At 34.9% G+C, this 23,584-nt stretch overlaps 1 protein-coding gene across 1 annotated transcript in view; it reads right to left on the bottom strand.

The window, feature by feature from the left end:
• Window positions 1-16,445: 16,445 nt before the first annotated feature.
• Window positions 16,446-23,584, bottom strand: part of MIPEP (mitochondrial intermediate peptidase) — a 159,565-nt gene continuing 152,426 nt past the window's right edge. The window contains exon 19 of the mRNA XM_003764462.3: window positions 16,446-16,614. Within this exon, the coding sequence (XP_003764510.3) occupies window positions 16,520-16,614 (95 nt within the window). The 3' untranslated portion in view covers window positions 16,446-16,519. The remainder of the gene's footprint in view (window positions 16,615-23,584) is intronic.

Raw genomic sequence — 23,584 nt, 5'->3', positions numbered from 1 at the left:
AAAGATTTCCAATACTAAAGATCTTGGGGATATTGTTTTTAGGATTTTCATATAAGGCTTACTGGTGTTGTTTAGTCATTTTAGTAGTGTCTGACACTTTGTGACTCTTTTTGGGGGGGTTTTCTTTGGAGGGGTTTGTCAATTCCTTTTCTAACTCATTTTTCAGAAGAAGGAACTAAGGCAAAACAGGGTTAAGTGATTTCCTTCCTTCCTTCCTTCCTTCCTTCCTTCCTTCCTTCCTTCCTTCCTTCCTTCCTTCCTTCCTTCCTTCCTTCCTTCCTTTCCTTCCTTCCTTCCTTCCTTCCTTCCTTCCTTCCTTTCCTTCCTTCCTTCCTTCCCTCCTGTTTGAATCTTGGGGCTAGTGATAAAACACTGGTTGAGACCCAGTGTTAATCTGAGAGAAAAAGGCTTGACTGCTTCCCTTTCCTTATGTTGGGCCTTTGTTAGCTAGGGAAGAACTTGGAAGAGATGAATTTGGGAAATGACTATTATAGCTTGAAGTATGGAATGTTTGCTGGTTTACAAAGTCCTTACCTTTCCCCATCAGTCCTAAAAAAGTAAACAGTACAAAAATCATTACCTCCAGAGTATAGATGAGAAAGCCAAAATTCAGAGAGGTCAAAGATTTTTGAAATTGTTGAAAATCATATAGGAAACAAGAATTTCATTATTAGCCTTGTACTCCACAGTGAAGGAGGAAGACTGGCCTAGAAGGACAAGTTAGAAGACATAAAAATATTTAACCCATAGAAAAGAATGAAGAGATTTCTAGTTTGTAAAAAACAAAAAAAAAAAAGTAGTGAATTCTTCTCTGTTAGGAAGGATTGGAAAGAAGAGATTAGTTAAGGTACTTGGAAGCATTTCCCATCAGTGTGGAGGTAGATGAAAGCATTTCCCATTAGTAAGGGAAGACTCAAAGTATTTCCCTTTAGTGAGCTGTGTTAAATACTGGATTACTGAAGAAGAAGGAAAAAAAAGGCTACAGTACCTCCTTCTCCTTAGGTCTTTAAAAATAGAAGAAATGCTCATGTCTGGGTATTTTGGGTGTGGTCCTGCCTCCAGGCAGGGGAGAGACTGGATGAACTCTGAAAGTCCCTTCTAATCCCATTCTACCATGATTATGCAAGCTCCTTTTCTATGATTCCTTACACAAAATGGAGAGCCTACTCTCCCCATCTCCTGACTCCCCTCAAAAAGATGAAACAAATTTGCCTGGAACATGCATCAGTGTTTGCCATGCCATGAAGGGTTAAACACAGATCTCTCAGGGTGGATGGACAAGCCCATCTGTGGGAATCAGACAGCCTTGTACTTACTCTGCTCCAATCCTGATTTGGGATTGGACATTGTCTCAATTAGATAGAAAAGCCAGGACAGCTGGTGCATTTTTAGGCATTGTGGGCACTTCTGGTTTCCCTCCAACACACATTCTTTCTTCAAAAATATCTGCTGGCCTCTCCTCCCCACACCTACTTTTCATAGCCTTCTACATCATCATCACCTCTCACAGAAACTTTATTGATTGATCCTTCTTTCTAGGGTCCTGGGCCTCTGAGGACATTTAGTTTTTTTTTGTCCTCCAATAGACTTTCAACTCAGATACAAGATAACGGTTTTACCCTAAAAAAAAAAAAAAAGAAATTCTCAGTCAATCAAGAAAAATGAAGGAGAGGGAATTGGGTTCTGGCTTTCAAAATCATCGGGTTTATGATTCTTCCCAGTTTCTTTCACCCACCTCCTGCATAATAATGTCTAGCATTTACATGGAGCTTTAAGGTTTATGAAACATTCCATCTGATCCATCCTGAGAGGCAAATACTGTTATCATCCTCATTTTACAGATGAATAAACTGAAGCAGACCGACTCAAATGACTTGCTCAGTCACACTGCTTAGTAAGACTGAGGTGTGATTTGAATTCAGGTCTTTGAACTATAAGTTAAATGTTCTCTCCACTGTGCTACCTAGCTGTGCCCATTACCCACAGCATTTCTTCCCATTGGGTAGGTAGGTGTTTCCTAAATCACACTGCAAATAAGACAGTGGGTAAGTGCTACATGAAGGTCAGGAGGCTAGGTCGCAACATGACAATAGTTTTTTGTTTGTTCGTTTGCTTTTTACAGAAGCTTGTGTTTTGTAGTGGATTTTGAAGGTCTGCTGGAGTTGGTTTTTTTAGATTTAATTCTTAAGTCATTTGAAACATTAAAAAAAAAATTCAACCACGTACTGATTATTTTTCACTCCCATAGAAAACCTCTTCAGGCCCAGCAGATATCACAATTCACCCACAAGAAATCTTGGATTAAAAATTGTCTGGTCCTCAGCTTCTTAAATTGTGCATCAAGATCTTATATGGCGTCTCATAACTGAATATGGAGGTTGCAAAATTATGTTTTCTTAACAGCAAATGTTTGGTCTGTATACCTGTACCCATATTCTTTGGTCAAGAAGGAATCACAAGGGGAAAAAGAGGAAGGGTGAAGGAGATCAGAAAGGCGGGAAGAGGTCAGGTTGTAAAGAAGCTTTAAATGCCAAACATAATTCTAGAGGGAATAAGGAGTTATTGGATTTAATCAATGAATGTGTGTGTACGGAAGAGTGTGGGACGGGTGCTACACCCCTTTTCCCAAATTAACTAATCAGAGACATCTCCAGGTACAAAGAGAAAGCATTTATTTAATTCCTGCAGGGAAAGGCCCAGCACATCCAGGAGGCATCTCAGCTCCCAACATGTGCTCCTGAACCTGGCCAGCTTCTGGCTTGTCCAAGATTTAAAAAGCATAAGACTCCAGCCTTGTCATTGGATAGACTAAAAGGACGTAACCCTCCTTGACCAATGGTCACCAATGTTGTCTGCTTCCTGTAACTTCACTAACTTCTTGTATCCCAGGGTTCAAGACTGGGAATAGGGATCATGTGACTTAGGCCTAGTCTTATAAACTAGTCTCATAAACTTGAGAAAACTTCATCCCGTCAGTCCCATTCAGAAGGGTGGTGTCGTTAGAAAATTACCTTTAGCATCTGATAGAAATTTCAAAGTTATCTTTTCCCCAAATCCTCCTCCATTTCCAACTTTCCTATTACTGGTGAAAATACCCAATTCCTTCCTGTTGCCCAGACTTCCAATGTCAGCGTCATTGTTAGGTACTCCTTTGTGCTCACCAAACATCATCAATACATTTGTTGTTCAGTCTCATTATATTTCTAAGCTTCACAACATCTCTTGCATATATTTCCTTTGGCAACTAATTGTGGCCCTCATACTTTCATGCAATAGCCTTGCTGATTATTCTCCCTGGTTCAAGTCTCTTCCCACTCCAATACACCATTGCTCAGCTGCCAAAGTGACTTTTCTAAAGTACCAGTCTAAACATGGCACTCCCCAACTCAATAAACTCTGTTGACTCCCATTACTTCCAGAAACATTAAAAACTCTCTGTTTAGCTTTTAAAAAACTTCTCTTTTTAAAAATTTTCAATTCATATGCATGGATAATTTTTCAACATTTATCCTTGCAAAACCTTGTATATGTTAAACATCGTAATATATATATATATATATATATATATATATATATATATATATATTATTCTTTTCTTAGCTTCTCTTCTTATACTTTAATTATCTCTATGTAACGTCTGATCCAGTTCTTCCCATGACAGATCATTCCCTCATTCTGTATCTATTCACTGGCTCCCTGGCTTCCTTCAAGACTCAACTCAAATCCCATCTTTTGGAGGAGGTGTTTTCCATCTGAGCTTAGCCAGGTCAGTGGAGCAGTGGTTAGCTTATTGGGCTTGGAATCAGGAAGACCTGAATTCAAATTCAACTCAGAAAGTAGAAGCCATGTAATTATAGGCAAATTTGCCTTAAGTTCCTCCACTGTAAAATGGGACCAACCATAACACCTGGCCAGGAGGGGTGTTGTGAGGGTCAGAGAAAATAACATGGAAAAGTACTTAGCATAGTGCCCAACAATTGACGGGAACTTAATAAATTCTTGTTCCCTTACCATTCCACCACCTGCTACTAGTGCCTTCCTTTTGCATTATATATACAAGCAAGCCTTAAAGATGGTGCAAATTTAAGTTTTATTTAATGAGTTTTTGAAAGGCTAAAATTTTAAACTGAAAGGCTATTTGAATTCAGGTCTTTTTTAACTTTAGGCCTAGTAACTTATTTGAACTACTACGGTTTTCTTCTTGTTCTGTCATTTTAGTCACATCCAGCTCATTGTGACCCCATTTGGCATTTTCTTGGCAAAGATTATATAGTGGTTTACTATTTCCTTTTCCAGCTCATTTTGCAGATGAGGAAACTGAGGAAAATAGGTTTAAATAATTTGACTAAGGTCATACAGAGAGGAAATGTTTGAGCTCGGATTTGAATTCAAGAAAATGAGTCTTCCTGACTCCAGGCCTGGCACTCTATTTGCTAGTCACTTAGCTACCTAAAGTTTAAAATGGCACTAAGATTTTGGGGCTGTCCTTTATATTTTCTTGTCTCCCTTATTAGAATGTAAATTTCTTGAGGGCAAGGAGCAAGCTCGTGTCTTTTTCAGGCCTGTAATGTTTAGCGTAGTATTTGACATATAGCGATTTAATAAATGGTTGTTGACTCATTGATTGAGATTCCTGGAGATTTGTAGCAATTAGAAGGCTATTTCAAATAGTGCAGAAGAGAAGTTATGAGTCTAAACTAGGGTGACAGCTGTGTGAATAAAAAGGAGATAATATATAAGAGAAAAGCAACAATATTTGATAACAAATTGGAAATGTGGGATAAACAAAAGTAAGGAGTTGAAAATAACTCAGATATGCCCAGGTGTCTGGGAAGATGAAGCCTTCTCCACATTGATAGCATCAATGGCTGCAGAAAGGTCAAGGAGGATCAGACAGGAAAGGAGAGAAGGATGATGGCCTGGGAAAAAAGAGGAGGCGAGGGAATAGAAGTAACAATGTAGATAAAATACAGGTTTAGGGATTGTAAAATATATGAAAAGATGATAAAAGATTTTTAACCAAATTATTTTATTTTTATTTAACCAAAAAATTTTAAAATTCATGGACGTGGAAATGGAACACTTGTGGGATATAGCATCATGAGTATGACACATAGCTATGTGTAGTTGAAGTAGAATGGAAGAGTAGATTGTAGAAATTGAGTAGATTGAGGAATTGAGAAGTTAGGGTATTTGAAGGGATTATCCGTAAAAGTGGAGGTCTCCTAGTATTAGAGCATTAGTTGGAGAGAAAAAAAGATTGAGGGGTAGGTACTGAACTCACTGAGGAAAAAAGAGAATGAACTGGTTGGAAGAAGAGGGGAAGTCAAGATAATAACCACCAGGATCTAGATCAATAACAAATCTGACCACTATAAACTTGAAAGGAAGAGAGATTACTGAATAATGGTGGGAGAGGGAGAATCTAAGGAAGTGACAATGAGAAGCAAGGAGTATATTCTAAGCCATTCTCATTATGACCAATGTGATCACTAAGTGGAGGATCATACTGAATGTGAGTCAAAGAATAGTCTCAAACCAGGAAGTGGGATGTAAAATCACACTAATTTTTGAACTAGACAAAAGAAGAAACAGGGCTATTGTGTTTTAGAAGACTTAGTTTGTATGAATTAACTTGAGAATAAAGAGAGAATATTTATGAACAAAATCCATGAAAGGAGGGGAGGAATGGGAAACTGAAAAAAAATTGAATTCTTGGAATGCAGCATCATAGATGATTATTCAGAGACATGGTGTGGTTGTCAAATCACATTCTTAACTAAGTGTGGAAAGAGAAGAATATTAAAAAGAGAGACAGAATAATAATCAAAGGAGAATCATAAAATATAGGTGTAGTCTGCAGATGTTTATGAGGAGAGATTGTGATTTGTTTCAACCAAGTATTGAGTTTAAAGATTTTATTAATATAACATAATTTGATGGGAGGACACAATTTGCTAATTACAATTTTGAATGATAATAAGTAAACTTGACTATAAATCAGAAAAAAAAATGATGGAATAGATGAGAATATAGAACCCAACCATTTGCTGTTGGCAAAAAACATATTTAAAACATTAAAAATTATAAACTTGATTATCTATGCTCTAAGAGAATCCAGAAAAACTGGAGTTTTTCTCATCATGATTTCAGATAAGACAACACTAGAGAGAGATAAACAAAACAAAACTAAATTATGCTGAAAGGCACTATTGATAATATAAAAATATCATCATTAAATATAAATGTGTTTAATGGCATAGTGTTAAAATTTTTAAAAAAAGTTCATCAAAATGCCCAAAGATCTTGAAAATAAAATAATAATTTAGGGGACTTTAATGTGATTCTTCAAAACTTCAAAAATCTAATAGAAAAAAAATTATAGATCTGAATAGAACATTAGAAAAATTAGATTTGATACATTGTGGGGATTTTTGAATGGGAATATGAAATTGTATGCTGATTTTTCAGCATCACATGATATCTTCTCAAAAACAGATTACATGTTAGGGTATAAAGAATGAAGAAAGGTAAAAATATTTTAAAAAATTCTTTGAATCATAACATAACAAATGGCAATCAATAAAAGACATGAGCAAAATGGATAATATTCTCAAAGAATTAATTATAGCAACAATAAGTAATTTTTTTAAAAAGAAAACTAATGAGACAATATACTAAAATTTCTAAAATCTGACAAAGGAGTTCTTAGAGAAAATTTCATATCTCTGGAAATTAGAGTACTAATGCATTGAACATGAAATTTAAAAAAATTGTACCTATTAATAATCCCCATCAAATACAAATTAAATTTGAAACTGAAGCAAGAAATAAAAGTAAAAATAAAATATGACAGAATAATTAAGTATAATCACATTAGATGCTCAAGTGATTTTTTTCCACTGATTTTCAATGTAAATACCTCTCATTAAATTTATGATCTTTGGCTTTATTAATTAATCAGTTTATTCAAGATCTTGGTCAAAATTCAACTTCTACAAGTAATTCCTCTATTAATCATATGTCTTAATTTGATTGAATTCAAGTCAACAGCCATTAAGTATCTACTAAGCGCTAAGCAAAGTGCTAGGTACTAAGGACAAAAAAAATGAAGACAAAATGAAAGATACCTATTATACAAAATGAAAGATATACAAAAAGATTCATAGGAAGCATTTTTTATGACAGCAATCACTGAAAAAGTTAAGAAAATGTATCTTGATTAAGAAATAACTGAACAAAATATGGCATTTGAATGAAATTGAATACTACTGTATTTTAATAACAAGGAAGAAGGGAAAGTACACACAAAAAGATGGTATTTTTAGAGGCTATAAGATCAACAGAAAACAGTGGTATGATAAGATAATTCTAAAAGTCAAGGTGACCTTAGAACCCTTCAAGTTTATTTTCAAAGACCAATGACATTACACTATAAGAATTAGGGTATGGTGCATTTAATTGTGTCTGATCAGTCCAATACAAGTTTGGAAGGAACTATCAGAAATCAGGCAAAAATGGTCCATTACAATATTTAGAGTGGAAGTGACTCTGGATTTGTGCAGTTCATAACTATGTGGCCAGTCCATCAGAGTTACAATTTCTGCAATAGAATTTAAATGCTTCAAGTTCAACTCAAGAGACCTCAGCGTCCAATATTTTATCTCTTTTTTGCTTTTCAGGTTAAATATGTGCAATTCTTCTAAATATATTTCCATATTCGTCATGCTGCACAAGAAAAATCAGATCAAAAGTGAAAAAAAAAATGAGAAAGAAAAAACCTAAGGAAAACAACAAAAAAAAAAGGTGAAAATACTGTACTTTGATCCATATTCCATCTTCCCAATTCTCTCTCTGGATGCAGATAGTATTTTCCACCACAAGTCTATTGGAATTTCCTAGAATCACTTCCTTACTGAAAAGAGCCAAATCCATCAGAGTTGATCATCATTAATCTTGTTGTTGCTGTGTACAATATTCTCTTGGTTCTACTTACTCAGCATCAGTTCATGAAAGTCTCTCCAGATCTTTCTTAAATCCTCCTGCTGAATTAAGACAACTCTGAGATACCATACATAGTTCTCAGATTGGCTAAGATGACAGGAAAAAACAAGGACAAATGTTGGAGATGTGGGAAAACTGGGACACTGATACATTGTTGGTGGAGTTGTGAACGAATACAACCATTCTGGAGAGCAATTTGGAACTATGCCCAAAGGGTTACCAAATCCTTTGCATATCCTTTGATCCAGGAGTGTTTCTACTTGGCTTATATCCCAAAGAGATCTTAAAGAAGGGAAAGGGACCTGTCTGTGCAAGAATGTTTGTGGCAGCCCTTTCTTGTAGTGGCTAGAAACTGGAAACTGAGTGGATGCCAATCAGCTGGAGAATGGCTGAGTAAGTTATGGTATGGTATATAAATGTTATAGAATATTATTTTCTATAAGAAATGATCAAGAGAATGATTTCAGAGAAGCCTGGAGAGACTTACATGAACTGATGCTAAGTGAAATGAGCAGAACCAGGAGATCATTATATACATCAATATGATAGGACTATCAATTCTGATGAACGTGACTTTCCCAAAATGAGATAATTGATGCCAGTTCCAATGATCTTGTGATGAAGGGAGTCATGTGCACTCAGAGAGAGAACTGTGGGAACTGAGTGTGGATCACAATATAGCATTCTCACTCTTTTTGTCGTTCGTTTCTTGTTTTGTTCTCTTACTCATTTACTTTCTTTTTTTGAGCTGATTTGTCTTGGGCAGCAAGAGAATTGTATAAATATGTTTATACATATTGGATTTAGCATATATTTTAACATGTTTAACAAATATTGAATTGCTTGTCACCTAGGAGGAGATGGGAGGAAGGAGAAGAAAATCTGAAACATAAGGCTATGCAAGGGTTAATGCTGTCAAATTATTCATGCATATGTTTTGAGAATAAAAAGCAGATATGGTGTTGGCTAGTGGAGAGTCTGTTTTTTGGCCTTGTCAGACCATACTTGATTGTAGCGTGACCTCAGAAGCTTCATTGAGTGCAAAATCATCTGCAAAAAAACCCAAGTCACATACCAATTCCACCTCTACTTTGGTCTTGGCTTATAGTTTTTTCAAGTTATGATTCTTTAATGTATAACATCAGGATTCACTTGAGATTTTGGCAAGAGGAAGACTGCTTATTGGGAACCAAGTGTGTTTTGTTCAATAATTTTTTTCTTTTAAACTTAAGATGTAAAGGGGCACTTGGAATCCCTAGAAGATCATGTGTTTGCTAAAGAAGATCCATCTGTTACACAGGGATAGTATTATTTAATAAACATTTCACAAAATCCTTGTAATTACTAATAGAAAATAGCTAGCATGTACATAGTGCTTTAAAGTTTGCCGAACTCTTTACACATATTAACCCATCCATTTGGTCCTCATTATTATCATTATTTTACAGATGAAAAAACTGAGGCAGGCAGGTTAAGTGACTTGCCCATGGTTACACAACTAAATAACTGTCTGATGTGAAATTTGGGTTCATAGTAGCTGTTTCATACAGCCTCCTCACCATTATCCAGACAGCACAGGGAGACAGAAAGAGCATTTGTCTTGGAGTCAGAGAGCCTAGATTCAGATTGATTTAGATACTTATCTGCATAAGTTCAGGAAAATCTTAAGCTCTATGTGAGCAGCTAGGTGATGGAGTAGATAGAGTGCCAGGTCTGGAATCAAAAAAACTTATTTTCCTGAGTTCAAATCAAGCCTCAGATACCTATTTGCAAAGCAAGTCACTTACCCCTGATTGCTTCAGTTTTTTTGTCTGTAAAATGAGCTGGAAAAGGAAATGGCAAACCACTCCTGTATCTCTGCCAAGAAAACCCCAAATGGAGTCACATAATGTCAGATCCGACTAAAAGGACTGAATAACAAACCTCTATAAACTTCATGCATGACATAAGGCAGTTAGAATAAATACTATCAAAAGGCCAGAAGGTCCTGTATCCTACACTCTCATGAGCTCCCAAAGGCCTTGCTAACCAAGTTCCTTGGTCTCTGAGGAAGACACATCAGTTTGGTCTGTCTCCCTGTTGCCATATTAAACCATTTCCTAGTCGGGCCACATTGCTCCTGAAGGACTTAGTGTACATTTTCCTTTTTATGCATGGGTCTCATGATATTATGTTTTGCCTAGGTAGTGATATTCAGTTGAAATTTTTAGATTATAATGCTGTGTATTCTCCTCTTTCTTTTGAGATTTGGCTCTGGAAGTAATACCTTCCACAAGTTATTTTAATTCCTTTTTGATATTATGCCTGTAAATCAAGTGAGCTGCCATACAGAAAATGATAATATGATATAAGCTTCCCTTAAGCATAGTTGAGAGCATAGGTCATCATGTTTTCTCATTACATTGTGATCTTTCTATCAACAATCATGAAAGCTGATTGTTGTTGTCTGTCCTGAGCTCTCTACAAGGAGAGCTTAAGTAAGGGAGGGCTGGGCAAGGGCACCTGTTTCACTTTCTCTTCCAGGGACATTTGGATCCAGTGGCCAGATATAGATCAGGATGACTGGAGATGGCCCTGAGTGAAATGGGAGACTTTGGCCTTTTTAAGGTAAGGTCTTCAACAAGTGTCCCTTTGACTGAGGCTGCACCCAATTCAATGATTAAGGCTATGTAGCATTTGAGGCAAAGACTCTCCCCTTTCACCTTGCTCCCCTTCTCCCCCCAAAAGATATAAATAAATAAATTAATTTGGGAAGGGAAGATCCTCTGGGTTTCTAGTCAAGCAGAAGTGATTGCTATTTACATTCAATTTGAGTCAATCAGGACCCAAACAATAATTAAATGGCGCTTGGCCTGGCCACTACTAGCTGGTATGCTTTAAAAGTTAAGTACATATAAAGCTGTAGTCACCAAAACTATTTGATATTAGTTAGATAATAGCAAATCAGAAAAACTAGTTACTACATGAACAAAAAAATAGAAAACAGCAGCTTGCTATTCAATGAACACAAGAATATAAAAAGACTGGGGGAAAGACTTACTTTTGGACAAGAATTTGTGGAAAAATCAGAAAACAACTTAGCATAAATCAGGCTCAAGCCAAAAACTTGTACCTTAAATCCAGTATAATTCAAAATGGATATACCACCTTAATTTTTTTGTTTGTTTTTGTTTGAAACAATTGGAGTTAACTTGCCCAGTCACACAGCTAGAAAGTGTTAAGTGTCTGATGTGGGATTTGAACTCAAGTTCTCCTGACTTGAAAGCCAGTGCTCTATCCACTATGCTATCTAGCTGCTTTTCTCACCTTAATTTTTAATAAAATTTTTAAGAAGTCGTATCATAAAAAAAAAATAGTAAAGAATAAGATCAGGTATATTTCACAAGGTAAGAGGAAGAAAAGATCACAAAAAAAAAAATAGCCAATTTTGACTATTTGAAATTTTAAAGTTTTTCACATCAAATCAATTAATGTAGAATAAGAAATTATAAAGTGGAGAAAAAAATTCTACTATCAAATATCAAGAAACATCTAATATCTAAGATATAGAGAAAACTGACACAAATTAGCAAGCTTTTGACCAAGTTCCATGCTCTAGTAGATAAAAGATTAAATTATATGAAAAAGGAATAACTAATTGCAAACTATAAATGGTCACATAAAATATTCCAAATCATGAATATTATGAGAAATGAGAATTAAAACAAGATTGATTTTTGTCTTATACCAGGCATATTGACAAAGATGACAAAAAATGGAACAATCAATGTTGGAAAGGCTGTGAGAAGATGGATATGTTAATGACCTGTCAGATAGCTGTGAAGTGGTCCATATAAATTTGGAATTATGAAAAAAAGACTAAACCCACTATTGTTTGACTCAGAAACTCGTTTACTTCTGGACTTATAATTGAAGGAAGTAATAATGATAATAATGTTCACATAGCACTTAACTATATGACAGGCATTATGCTAAGTGTTTTACATCACCAAAAGTTGAGATTGATTATAATTTGACAGGAAATGCCTCATTACTAATATAGTAGTTATTCCTGATTAGTTTTGTGTGTGTGTGTGTGTGTGTTTACCACTAACTTGTTAGAAAGTCAAGACTAATATGAATAAGAAGCTAGGAAGAAGAGGAAGAGAAGCAAGAGGAGGAGGTGAAGGAGGAATAAATAGAAGTATACAAGGATGAGGAGGAGAAGAAGCAGAAAGAGAAGGAAGACATGACTTAATAATTAAAACAACAAGGGCCTAAGCTGATATAGATCAATTGTCATAAAGGGAAACCAAAACAGCCTAAAAATTTTCTTAGTTAGCAAACACTTTATCTATTTGCCAAGAGGAGAATAGCCAAAAGGCAAAACTGATTTAGATTATAAACTTGTTTGTAAAATATTACAGAGAACGATAGTGGGAGATTATGAGTAATATTACCTCATAAAATAGCAAGAGCCAGTGGAGTGAAAAACGAGTTTGAATTGGCAAAATAGTAGTGATTATTTTTTTTTTTCTCTCACGAATTAATCCTATCAAAAAACCTTCAGAAGAAGAAAAAAAAGAAATCCTTCTCCCCTCGGAGAAAGGGAGGAAAGAAGGAAGGGAAGGGGAAAGGGAGGGAGGGAAGAAGGAAGGAGGAAGGGAGGGAAAAAGGAAAGAGGGAAAGAGAGAAGAAGGAAGGAAGGAAGAACAGAAGGAAGAAAGGAAGGGAAGGAAAGGAAGGAAAAGAGGCAGGGAGAAAGGATCTGGAAAGGTCCTGGAAAGATCTGGAAAGGACCTTCTATTTAGGAAGGGGCCTCAGAGTAGCCACCTCATCATTTCCCACCTGGTTGCAGGACTTAATTGTTGTACAGGTTCTCTCCCTCTTCTTTCTACCCCCTTTCAGCTTCTTTTTGTGTTGTATTCTTCCATTAGATTGTGGGCCAGTTTTCTTTTTTTTTCTTTTGCTATTTTTGGATTTCAAGAGCTTAACACGGTGCCTGTCACATACCAAGCACTTAATAAATCAATGCTTATTGACTCTCCATTGTGCCACCTGTCTGCCTATTGGAAATTATGTATAACTAATCTCATTTCCTTTCATGAAAGGGTACCAGAATGGGAAATAATGAGAAAGTTATATCTGAATTTCAGCAAACCCCTTGACAAAGTTTCTTATGCTATTATTATGAACAAGATGGAGATACAGGTTGGACCATGATATAGCTAGATGAATTCAGAAGTAGTTGAATAATCAAATCCAAAGGATCTTCAATGTCAGCTAAGACCATGATCTCTAGTGTAATGCTTCAGCAGATTAATACTAAGAAAATACAGATCTCCTCCATCAGCCAGCACCACACTATCCATATGAGGAACCATCAGTTACAGCAAAAGAAGTAGTTTTGAATGCTGTGGATAAGCTAGCTCACTCAGGCAGTATAATTTCCAGGGATGTATACATTGATAATGAGACTGACACACACATTGTCAGAACTAGCTCAGTGTTTGGAAGACTCCAAAGGATAGTGTAGAAGAGAGAAGTACTAGACTGACTACCAAACTGAAGGTCTACAGAGCCACTGTTATGACTATATTGTATTCCTGAAACCTGGACATTGTACCAGTACCATACCAGACAAATGAAAAGCTTCCACTTGAATTATTTTAGGAAGATTTGGAGGATCACCTGGCAGGATAATATACCAGACTCTGAAGTCCTTTCTAAAACTAAATTACCAAGCATTCAAATTACTGCAGAGAGTACAATTCCATTGGGCTGGTCACATTGTTTGAATGCCAAATGCACTTTTGCCAAAATGATTATTTTATGGACAATTCACACAGAGCAAGTGTTCACAAAATGGTCAGAAAAAGCAATACAAGGATATTCCCCAGGTCTTTCTTACAAACTTTAGAATTGATTGTATGACATGGGAGACATTGGCACAGGCCCTTCCAACATAGATTGCCCTCATCAGAAAAGGTGCTATGCTCTATGAACAAAGCAGAATTGAATTAGCTCAGGAGAAATCTAAGATGCACAAAGTTAATATCCATCTCAAATGTTCATAGGGACTATTTGTGTCTGACCTGTGACAGAACATTCTGAACTCATACTGGTCTGATTAGCCCCATTTGGACACACTAATTTGATGCTTAACATAATGATGTTGTTTTGGTCCTCTGTGACAACAAAGGACAACACCACCAACCTGCTCCAAGGGATCTTAGTTTTGTGCTACTCGATATATTTTTCAGTGACTTGGATGAAGACATAAATGGCATGTTTTATCAAAGGTAGGATGAATAGGCAATACATTGACTGATAGTGTCAAGATCCAAAAACACTGAAAGGTTAATTTGAGAGCACTAGATACAAATAGAAAGTTATACGCTTAGATTAAAGAAAAACAGTTGTAAGGTATAGAAGTGTTATGCCTAAACAGTTAGCCGTAAACAGATTTAGGGGTTTCAGTGGACCATAGGGTCAACCTGAATAAAAACTGTGAGATGGCAGCCAAAATATTAATAGGCTTTTAAGACTGCATTAATAGAATTATAATACCTAGAATTATTAATTAGAGATGTGCTCTGGTCAATTAATCAATCAGCATTCATTTAAATGCCTAATGAGTTGGATATTGGTGCTAATTCCTGGATATACAAAGACAAAAAAAATAAAACAATCTCCACTTCAAGAAACTCATATCTGTATTACAATATTTAGTTGTGAGGACTACATTTTAGAAAAGACTAACTGGAATATGTTTAGAATGATGATTACAAAAGGTAAGACCATGCAGACCAAGCCTTGATTAAAGGGACTGGTAAAATTCAGCCTAAAGAGAAAAGATTTAAGGGGGAGAGGAGTATAATTGCTGTCATCAAATATGTAAGGACTTTTCAAATGTATCAGAGGGATTAGGTTTGTTTTACTTGACCATTTACCCCTTCAATATTCTAAGGTTCTAAGTACGTGAAGGGCTAGGGGGTGGAAGGGGAATGACATTTATTCTGTTTGGTCCCAAAAGGAGAATGGAGAGCAGGAAATGGAAGTTGCAGGAATCCAGATTTTAGTTTACCATAAGGGAAAACTTCCACAAAGAGATGGTCTAACTATGGAATGAGTTGCTTTAGGATGTCCTGGGTTCTCCTTTACTGGATATCTTGAGGCACAGTATGCATGGCCTATGGTCAGAAATACATTGGAAACCATTGTTAATCATGCAATGGTCTTCGAATGCTTGCTCACTCTAAAACTGATTTTGTGAAAAGATATAAAAGGTTATCTTATTAGTCTTACTTCCTGTTTAATTAAGATTTAATATTGCATCTGTGGCATCTTTACATAAAGGCATCCACACTCTGCAAACTTTTAGTGACCTTATTAAGTAGCTGCAAGGTGGTGTAGTAAGAGAACCCTGGGCCTGCAGTTAAAAAGATTTGAGTTCAAATATGGCTTCTGACACTTAGCTGTGTGACCCAGGACAAGTCACCACTTGTATTTCAGTTTTCTTATGTAGAAAGTAGAGATAATAACACCTCCCAGTTGTTGTGAATGAGGTTAAAGAGATAATATATGTCACTTTGCAAATCTTAGAACACCATATAAATGCTATTTATTAGTATTATTATTATTAAACTTTAAGTTTTTCCATTAAATTTTAAGCAAAAGTGTTTCTGTGAACTTCTGAGTTGTAGAGAATGTACTTTGATTCTGTTATTTAGCATAATCTACTTTATAACTTTAAAACAATAAATTGAAGCCATACTCTACACTGTATTCCTGGAACATCTGCTCATTTTCAGAGCCTTCTCAAGGCCAAGAGTACCAATAATGAAGAGATGATTATTAATATGAAGTCAACAGAAAATTATATATTAAAGTTACCATCCTGACGTGGTACATTCTTTGACATGTCTAAAAATACAAAACTTAAGTTAATATACCCAACTTAAAAAAAAAAAAGTATTCCATTTGATTTGAAAACCACAACTCATTTTCTTTGTTGCTATGTGATTAATGAACTTTCAAGAGTGTACTTTAGATGAATGGTGCAATGGATTAGTCAACTTTTATGAAAATTGCGTGTGTAATCCTTCCACAGAGTCCTAAAATTGTGTCTAAGTCTATTTAAAAAGTTTTGTTCTTAATTAAGCTCATCAATTTAAACAATTAAAGATCAATGGACTAGTACTATTGCACTAAAGACATATGCCTAAGAAAATGCCCACATCTTAAATTTAACAGCTGAATGTTTAAAGATTGTTTATATTTACTTAGTAATAGCTTCAAATAGATTAAGATTTCTATGAAATTTGCTGATCAAGATGAAAGTCAGTTGTCATTATTCATTATAGGACAAACTATTTATTCCAAGTTTTAACAATGGTTTATAGAAGTTATTATGCAATATAAGTGAATACTGAAAATAAGAAACAAAAACGTTTTTATAGCTTTGTTTATTTCCAATGTAGTTATTAAACCACATGATTTTGTATGAAAACAAATGGGGGTATTTCCACATCCTTCAAGAATCCATAAAGTATGTCTCAAAGTCCATATCCAAGTCTGAAACAAGAGCACTGACAAAATCTTCAACAGAGGGACACTTCTGAAGCATACCTGAAAAAAAATGAATAGAAAATGTTCACTAGGTAATCTATATTTTTATATATTTATGTAAAAATATCATGAAATTTTTTTAGCAACAAAATCATCATGTTAATAAAAATATCAAACTTGGAGAACTTCCAGCCTTTTGAAAAGAGAAAAAAGAAAGGAAAGAAATAAGCATTAATATATTTACTATAGTACTAATAATATGGTACCTACTACATGTCAAGCATTGTGCTTAGCATTTTACAAATTTTATCTCATTTGATTCTCACAACAACCCTACAAGATAGATGCTAATATAGTCAACACTTTTATTTTCAGGAAAATGAGGTAAACACAGGGAAATGCCCCAAATCATATAGTTAGTAAATAGCTAAAGTCCTGTTGGACTTCATGACTCCTAAAGAAACCTAAAGAAAGACTTCAAATTCTCTGACGATCACCATTTGTTTGGGTCTTCATGAATCTAGGTCCAGTCCACTGTACCATCATCTGCCTTTAACACACCAAGGTGATGACCTTTTTCTTCTATTTTTGGTTTACACTTTGACACTTGGATAAGCATTTCTGGCAAGAATATTTAAAGGCTCAAAGCTGGAATTCTGATGTTACTATTACATTTGGAAATAATGTACTCTGCTAATATTACTATATACTTGGAAGTATATTTAATAGATTTTTCAACTAAATTTTGCTAAATAGTTTATGATAGTCCATTCATATCAGTTAGGCACTGATTTTGCCTTAATAATTTTATCAGAATCATTAATTTCCTTCTTTTAGATTGCAACTCATCAATAATTCAATGTCTATAATTATCTTTTGCTAAAATCTTTCTTGCTATGTGATAAAAAAGATACAGACATTAACGTAAGCAACATTCTCTGCCCTCATAGAGCTTAGAATAAATATAGGGAGGAAACATATCTCGACAACTTCTACACAAAGTAATACCTAGAAAGAGAAGGAAACAGAGTACTTACATAGTGCTTACTATGAGCCAGGCAGTGTGCTAAGCTTTTTATAAATATCCTGTTTGAGACTCACAACTAGTGAAATTCAAAAAACTGAGTGTTAAGTGAGGTGTGAGTGGGGAAAAGTTTTTTTCTACCTGAGGGTGGATAGAGGGATGGGAGAAAGGAAGATTCACAAAAGATGGAACTATTATTTTCTATCTAATTTTACTCCACTCATCCCTTACAGAATGATTCAAGAAACCAACCTTGTTACCACACCCCAAATTCCAGAAAACCAAGAATACTTCAGGATTTGAATAAAATTATTACTGACATTAAATTTCAAGAGAAGTTCATTAAACTTCAACATCCAACATTGTTATAGGGAAAAAAGCTCACCTCTCACTTCTCTATTATGTACTCAAAATTTTGCAAGAATTAAAAGTAAATATGAAAAGATACTTCACTGAAAACCATCATCTAGTTTTCTCTCAAAAATGAGATGTACTCACTTGCTACTGAGGCATATCATCCCTTTTAGATTTTAGTTATCCACACATCTTTTTGATCAAAGCTATAACAACTGAAAAACTCATTTCAGATACATTTAGAATCGCATTTCCTTGCAGTACAAATAATTTCTAGAGAAGCAAATTTGCTAGACCAGTCATGCTAGATCAGCTGTCATTGATGACTTAATGTTTTCTCTTTGAAATAAAGGTAGAAATAGTAAATTAACATATGTCCTTTGGATAGGTAACCAGGTAAATTTGATCTGACTACAAGTCAGAAGGAACAAAAGACTGGAATTTGGCACTTGGGTTAGAAGTAAATAAAATTACATTGTACTTTTTACAGAAAAAAAAAAAAAAAAAACATGTTTTCTGTATAAAACACAATGGGATCAGGATAGCATAAGTTATTTTTAGCTATTGTACCATAACAAGACACATCAACTTGTTAGCCTTTTTTTCTTCCTTTTAATATCTGAAATATTTTTATGGTGAAATGACTAGTTACAGGAATTGTCATAAGTTAAATCTAGTTCATTCAGTGCTAACCCTTATTGTTAAGTATAACCCTACTGTTTCTTTGAAGTGGCTCATTTTCAACTCACCAAACTGCCAATATAAATATGACCTTACTCTACCCTCTTTCACAGACACACCTAAGGCACCTCCTTCTCCAGTTCGACATCTTCATACCATTCCTTTTTCTCAGAGAATGACAATAATAGCAGCACAATGAAAGAAAAATACTTTTGTTGTCAGCTTTTAATAAAGTCTGGCTAAAGCCAACCGGCTCGGCTTAGTTGAGTTGATTCTGCATGTAATGTAATAGTTAAAGAAGATGGTTTGGGGAAAAAAAACAAAAAACAAGAAAAGGCATCAAGACTTGAGGCAATTAGGAGAATGTGCTTGCTCTGTTCTCATAGTATTCTGAATTTAATTAGATTTAAATGTGTTCAGCAAGTATCAACATGAGATTGGTAAATTAAAGACAGTTCATGAAACCCAATGCTTACAGACTATTAAAAATATGAAAAACAAAGTTGGTTTTTATGTGGGGATATGGTTAAAAGGAGTCTGTAGGCTCTGATTTTTAATTGTTGACAAAGTTCTTTTTGGGTTTGGAGCTTTATTAAACATGGAAGAAAAACTCAGAAATTTTGCAGATGTTGGATTCCATGATGAATGGAGCTGAAAAAAGATTCAATTATGTAAATCATTAAAAATAGGAAGAAGAAACTCCCCTTACTCTTAGTCCAGAGACCTGAAGAAAACTACTTTGCAAACATGCAGAAGTTTTTAATAGCAAGTACACAGAAAAGCAAAATTGAACTATAATTATCTTGAAATAATAACTCAAAAAAGAAGAAAATATTATAATAAATGAGGATAGTTATTTATTTACCCAACACAGGGAAATAAACAGTATATAAGGAGCAAAGAAGTGGAAAGACTGAGGATTTCCTCCATTTTCCCCCCATTTTGCCTGAGAGGTAAGAGGGCTAATCAAAAATTTTTATGAATTAATACATTTTGTAATCTGTTCACTTTGTTCAAATTATGCAATTTTCATAACTGTGGTGCTAGGGCAAGTATTCGAGGGCAGACCCAAACAAATGATATTCAAAGAATTTTAAGCCTTTCTTTAGGTTTTCCAAACTTTTCCACATGACATCTTTCTTTGTAATGACTGTCAACATAAATAGAGATTAAATTATAGAAAAGGGAGTATGAGAACTTGACCCTTGAAAGACAGTTCATTTTTTAAATGGTTAAATTTTTTTTTTAATTAGGGAATCAACTGATCCTCAATGTGTCATAAACGTAAAAATGGGAAAAATAAGTCAAGCTGGTTTTCAATGCCACATGCACTGTCTCATTTCCTTTTTAAACTTCTTATATATGTCACAAAGACTTAAATTACCATCATTCATGCTAGCACACCTTTCCAAATTTTCATTTCAGCTACTACCCAATTAAAACAATGTTAGAGAATTTATTCTACAAGTACCTAACAAAGCAGTATTTATAGGCCATGAAGGCTGGAGACAAAGGGGAAAGCCTTTGCTGAAAGGGAGTACAAGCTAGTATTAATAAGAACTAGGTAGAATAAGACAACATTCAGACAGGTACTTTTGGAAAAACATAATTTGAGGGTGTTCTGGATTACACAGTACAGAGCCAGGCAGACAGTGGGAGCTCAACAAAGCTGTTGCTGCAGGGTTCTTGCTATGGCTTCAACTTGAACGTTGGCAGCTATAAGAGTTGTACTTCAGATGTTTTCTGACTGCCCTCCAGGTATCTGTGCTAATGCTTCACTTACAGAAGTCCTTACATGTTCAAGGGTCTTCTAACTATGCATAACTCAATGCTATCATCAGGAAAATATTCTCTCCAACTCAGGATGAGGTTCAATATAGGTAACAAATTAAACGTACTGTAAATTTCTAATGGCTTTTAATGTTGCTTTCTCCAATTCTGCAATATATAATCACAAAAGACTTACATTTAGATGGCAACACATTTGTAAATATGAATTTGTTTAACTCTTTGAGTATGGGTGTGGATATACAACTGAGGCACAGTGTTTGGCAGTTGTCATATATATAGTTCTGAATCAATCTCTAGAGCCTCAATAAGTCAGACCTTCCCTGCCTTAATCCTGATAATGAATATGACTTATTCCCAGATTTTACCAATTCTTGAAGTAAAAGAGACTAGAAAAACTAGGAAATAGATTCTTTAGCTCAAAGGAAACAAATAAAGGAAATAAAACAGTTTTAGAACTACTCCAGATGAAGAATATTTTGATATCTAACATCATTTCAAGCCCAAATTTAACAGTGAATTCCTTCCTGGGAACTAAATGGAAGTAGTTCAATCAGATCAATGACCTCTGCTCAGATAAACATTGGTATCACACTAATGACTATAATGAAAGGAAAAAAATTCAATTAAGCAAGGATTAATAAGCAGCTTGCTAAGGTACTGCATGAAGTGCTAAAGATATAAAGGATAAAACAAAACAAAATAAAAATACCCAAGCATTCTTCCCTTTAAAAAGTTTTATGGATGTTCTAATGGAAAACCTAGAGAGAAAAAATAGAATCAAGTCCAAATTCTAGTTCCAATTTGCGACTAGTTGTTTAACAAGAGCAAATCACTCCTGGACTTTAGCTTCCTCATCTACAAAATAAAGAGTTTAACACTAGTATTAACTAGTAGTAATCCTGACAGGTGTTTATGAGGAAAATACTATATAAGGTGTCCCAAAAGTTTTAATGCTGTTTTAAACTATTAAATCATCACATTAAAAGTGTTAAGTTGAATTAAAGATCTTATATTAAAGCTGGTGAAACACGGGATAAAAGCAAGGCTTAAACAACCTACAGGTCTAGAGAATGATTCAGGGCATACTCCAACTGCCTCAGCTGTATATCCAAATTTGTAACAAAAGGTTAAAAAAATTCATGACTACATCTTTCTTTCTTTCCTTTCTTTCTTTTCTTTCTTCTTTTCTTTCTTTTCTTTCTTTCTTTCTTTCTCTCTTTCTTTCTCTCTCTCTCTCTCTTTCTTTCTTTCTTTCTTTCTTTCTCTCTCTTTCTCTCTCTCTCTCTCTCTCTCTCTCTCTCTCTCTCTCTGGCTGAGGCAATTGGGGTTAAGTGACTTGCCCACACACATCTGGGAACTGTTAATTGTCTGAGGCCACATTTGATCTCAGGTCCTCCTGACTTCAGGGCTGGGGCTCTATCTACTGTGCCACATAGTTGCCCCTCAGGATTACATTTCAATCAAACTATAATAGTTTAGGATTGCACTAAGACTTAGGAAATTTGGGATAATTTTAAATACATGATTGGTTTTAAATAAATGTTTGTTAAATTGTCTGAGTTGCAATTGAAAACTGAAATTACCAAGAACATTTCTATGGTTTTTATTCACTCATTTACTCAATTTGTCTATTATGTGCCAGTTATAAGGATAATAACATTAACAGGCATAATACTGGGAGTATCTTGATGTAATATAGCTTCTAGGGGAGACAGCCCCCTGATCTTAGGGGGCTTCTGTTCTAATTCTAAATCTTCTGGCTTTGGAATCTTATTCTGAGGTCCTCTGATGTAAGAATGCTATTGTTTGACAATCTGTCAATGATTCTAAAGACTTCTGGGTTTTAAGATAGTCCTAGGTCTGCTGGTCAGTAATAACTAAATTCCTGAGACCACTCTTTAGTTCTACCCGTAGGCCATAAAATTAGCCTATCAATAACATGATAAACTGGATACATTTATCTCCTTTCTTCTGTTTCTTTGCTAAATTCTCTTGGAATTTAGACCCCTTCAACTGGCATTACAATTACAATAAACTTTGCCACTTGACTTGGAAACGGGTTCAAGCCTACAAATTCTTTTGAGATACCGCATCACACCAGTTTGTGACGCCAACCGTTTGGGGTCCTTTCCCAACCTCAACAGTGTTAAGATGACACCATAAGATGACTAGGAAATGAAGTGCAGCTTCTTTTATGTTTTGATAAATAACATCTCTATCATATCAGTAGTGACAAGTAAAATAGGGCATGTTTAGTTTAAATTAGTCAGTGGGAAACGATGGCTATCTTCAAATATACAAAGAGCTGTCAAGTAGAAGAATAAGATTCTGTTTGACTCCAAAGGTAGATCTAGCCAATCATTAGTTAACTCTAAGGAGGAATCTTTCAATAATGACAAATATCCCACAATGGAATGGTCTATCTGTTAAATAATAATTGTTTCCTATCACGTAAAAGTGTTCAAAGATGAGATACAACTTTTGGGGGGGAGGGGCAGGGGAAAGAGAAAGGTCTGAGATAACCACTTGTTATGGAATAGTCTGAAGAAGTTGATTAGATGATCTCTAAGACCTCTTCTAATTCCAAGATTCTATGATTAACCTGTAAATAGAAGTTACACTGCTAAGATTTACACTGCTGTTTTATTCAATGAAACAGAAACTTGATACTACAAACAAAATAGGAAACATTATCTTATACGTATCCAAAACCATGGTATTTCTGGTAGTTGTAATATGATGTGAAGTTTTGGTTGTCACAATTCAAGTGACTTAAGGGAACTGGAAAAATGCCAGAATTAAAATATATGATCAAGAGGCTAGAATGACTTCAGGATGAAAAAAGGCTAAAATAATTAAGCCTCTTCATCTTGGGAAAAAAAAAAAAAATGACAGCCAACAAGTAATATGATCTATACTGATAAAATCACGAAGGGTGCAAACAACTCAATCAGAGATTTGCTCACCAGGCTTTAGGATACTAGAAAAAAGGATACAACTTTGGAAGCTTAAAGGAAGTAGTTTCAGTACAAAGAAAAGGATTTAGATTTTGATTGGAACTATTTTGGAAACAGTATTGATTCTATTTAAAGATATACAAGGAAAAAAATACCAAGAATGCCTCTTTCACATCACTATCCTTATTGTCCTTGAACTTCAGACTTAGAATAGAATTTAACT

The sequence above is a fragment of the Sarcophilus harrisii genome, chromosome 3 (assembly GCF_902635505.1).
Source record: "Sarcophilus harrisii chromosome 3, mSarHar1.11, whole genome shotgun sequence".
NCBI lineage: Eukaryota > Metazoa > Chordata > Mammalia > Dasyuromorphia > Dasyuridae > Sarcophilus > Sarcophilus harrisii.
Note: the sequence above shows the minus strand (reverse complement) of the source record. Positions and strands in the feature narration are given on the sequence as shown.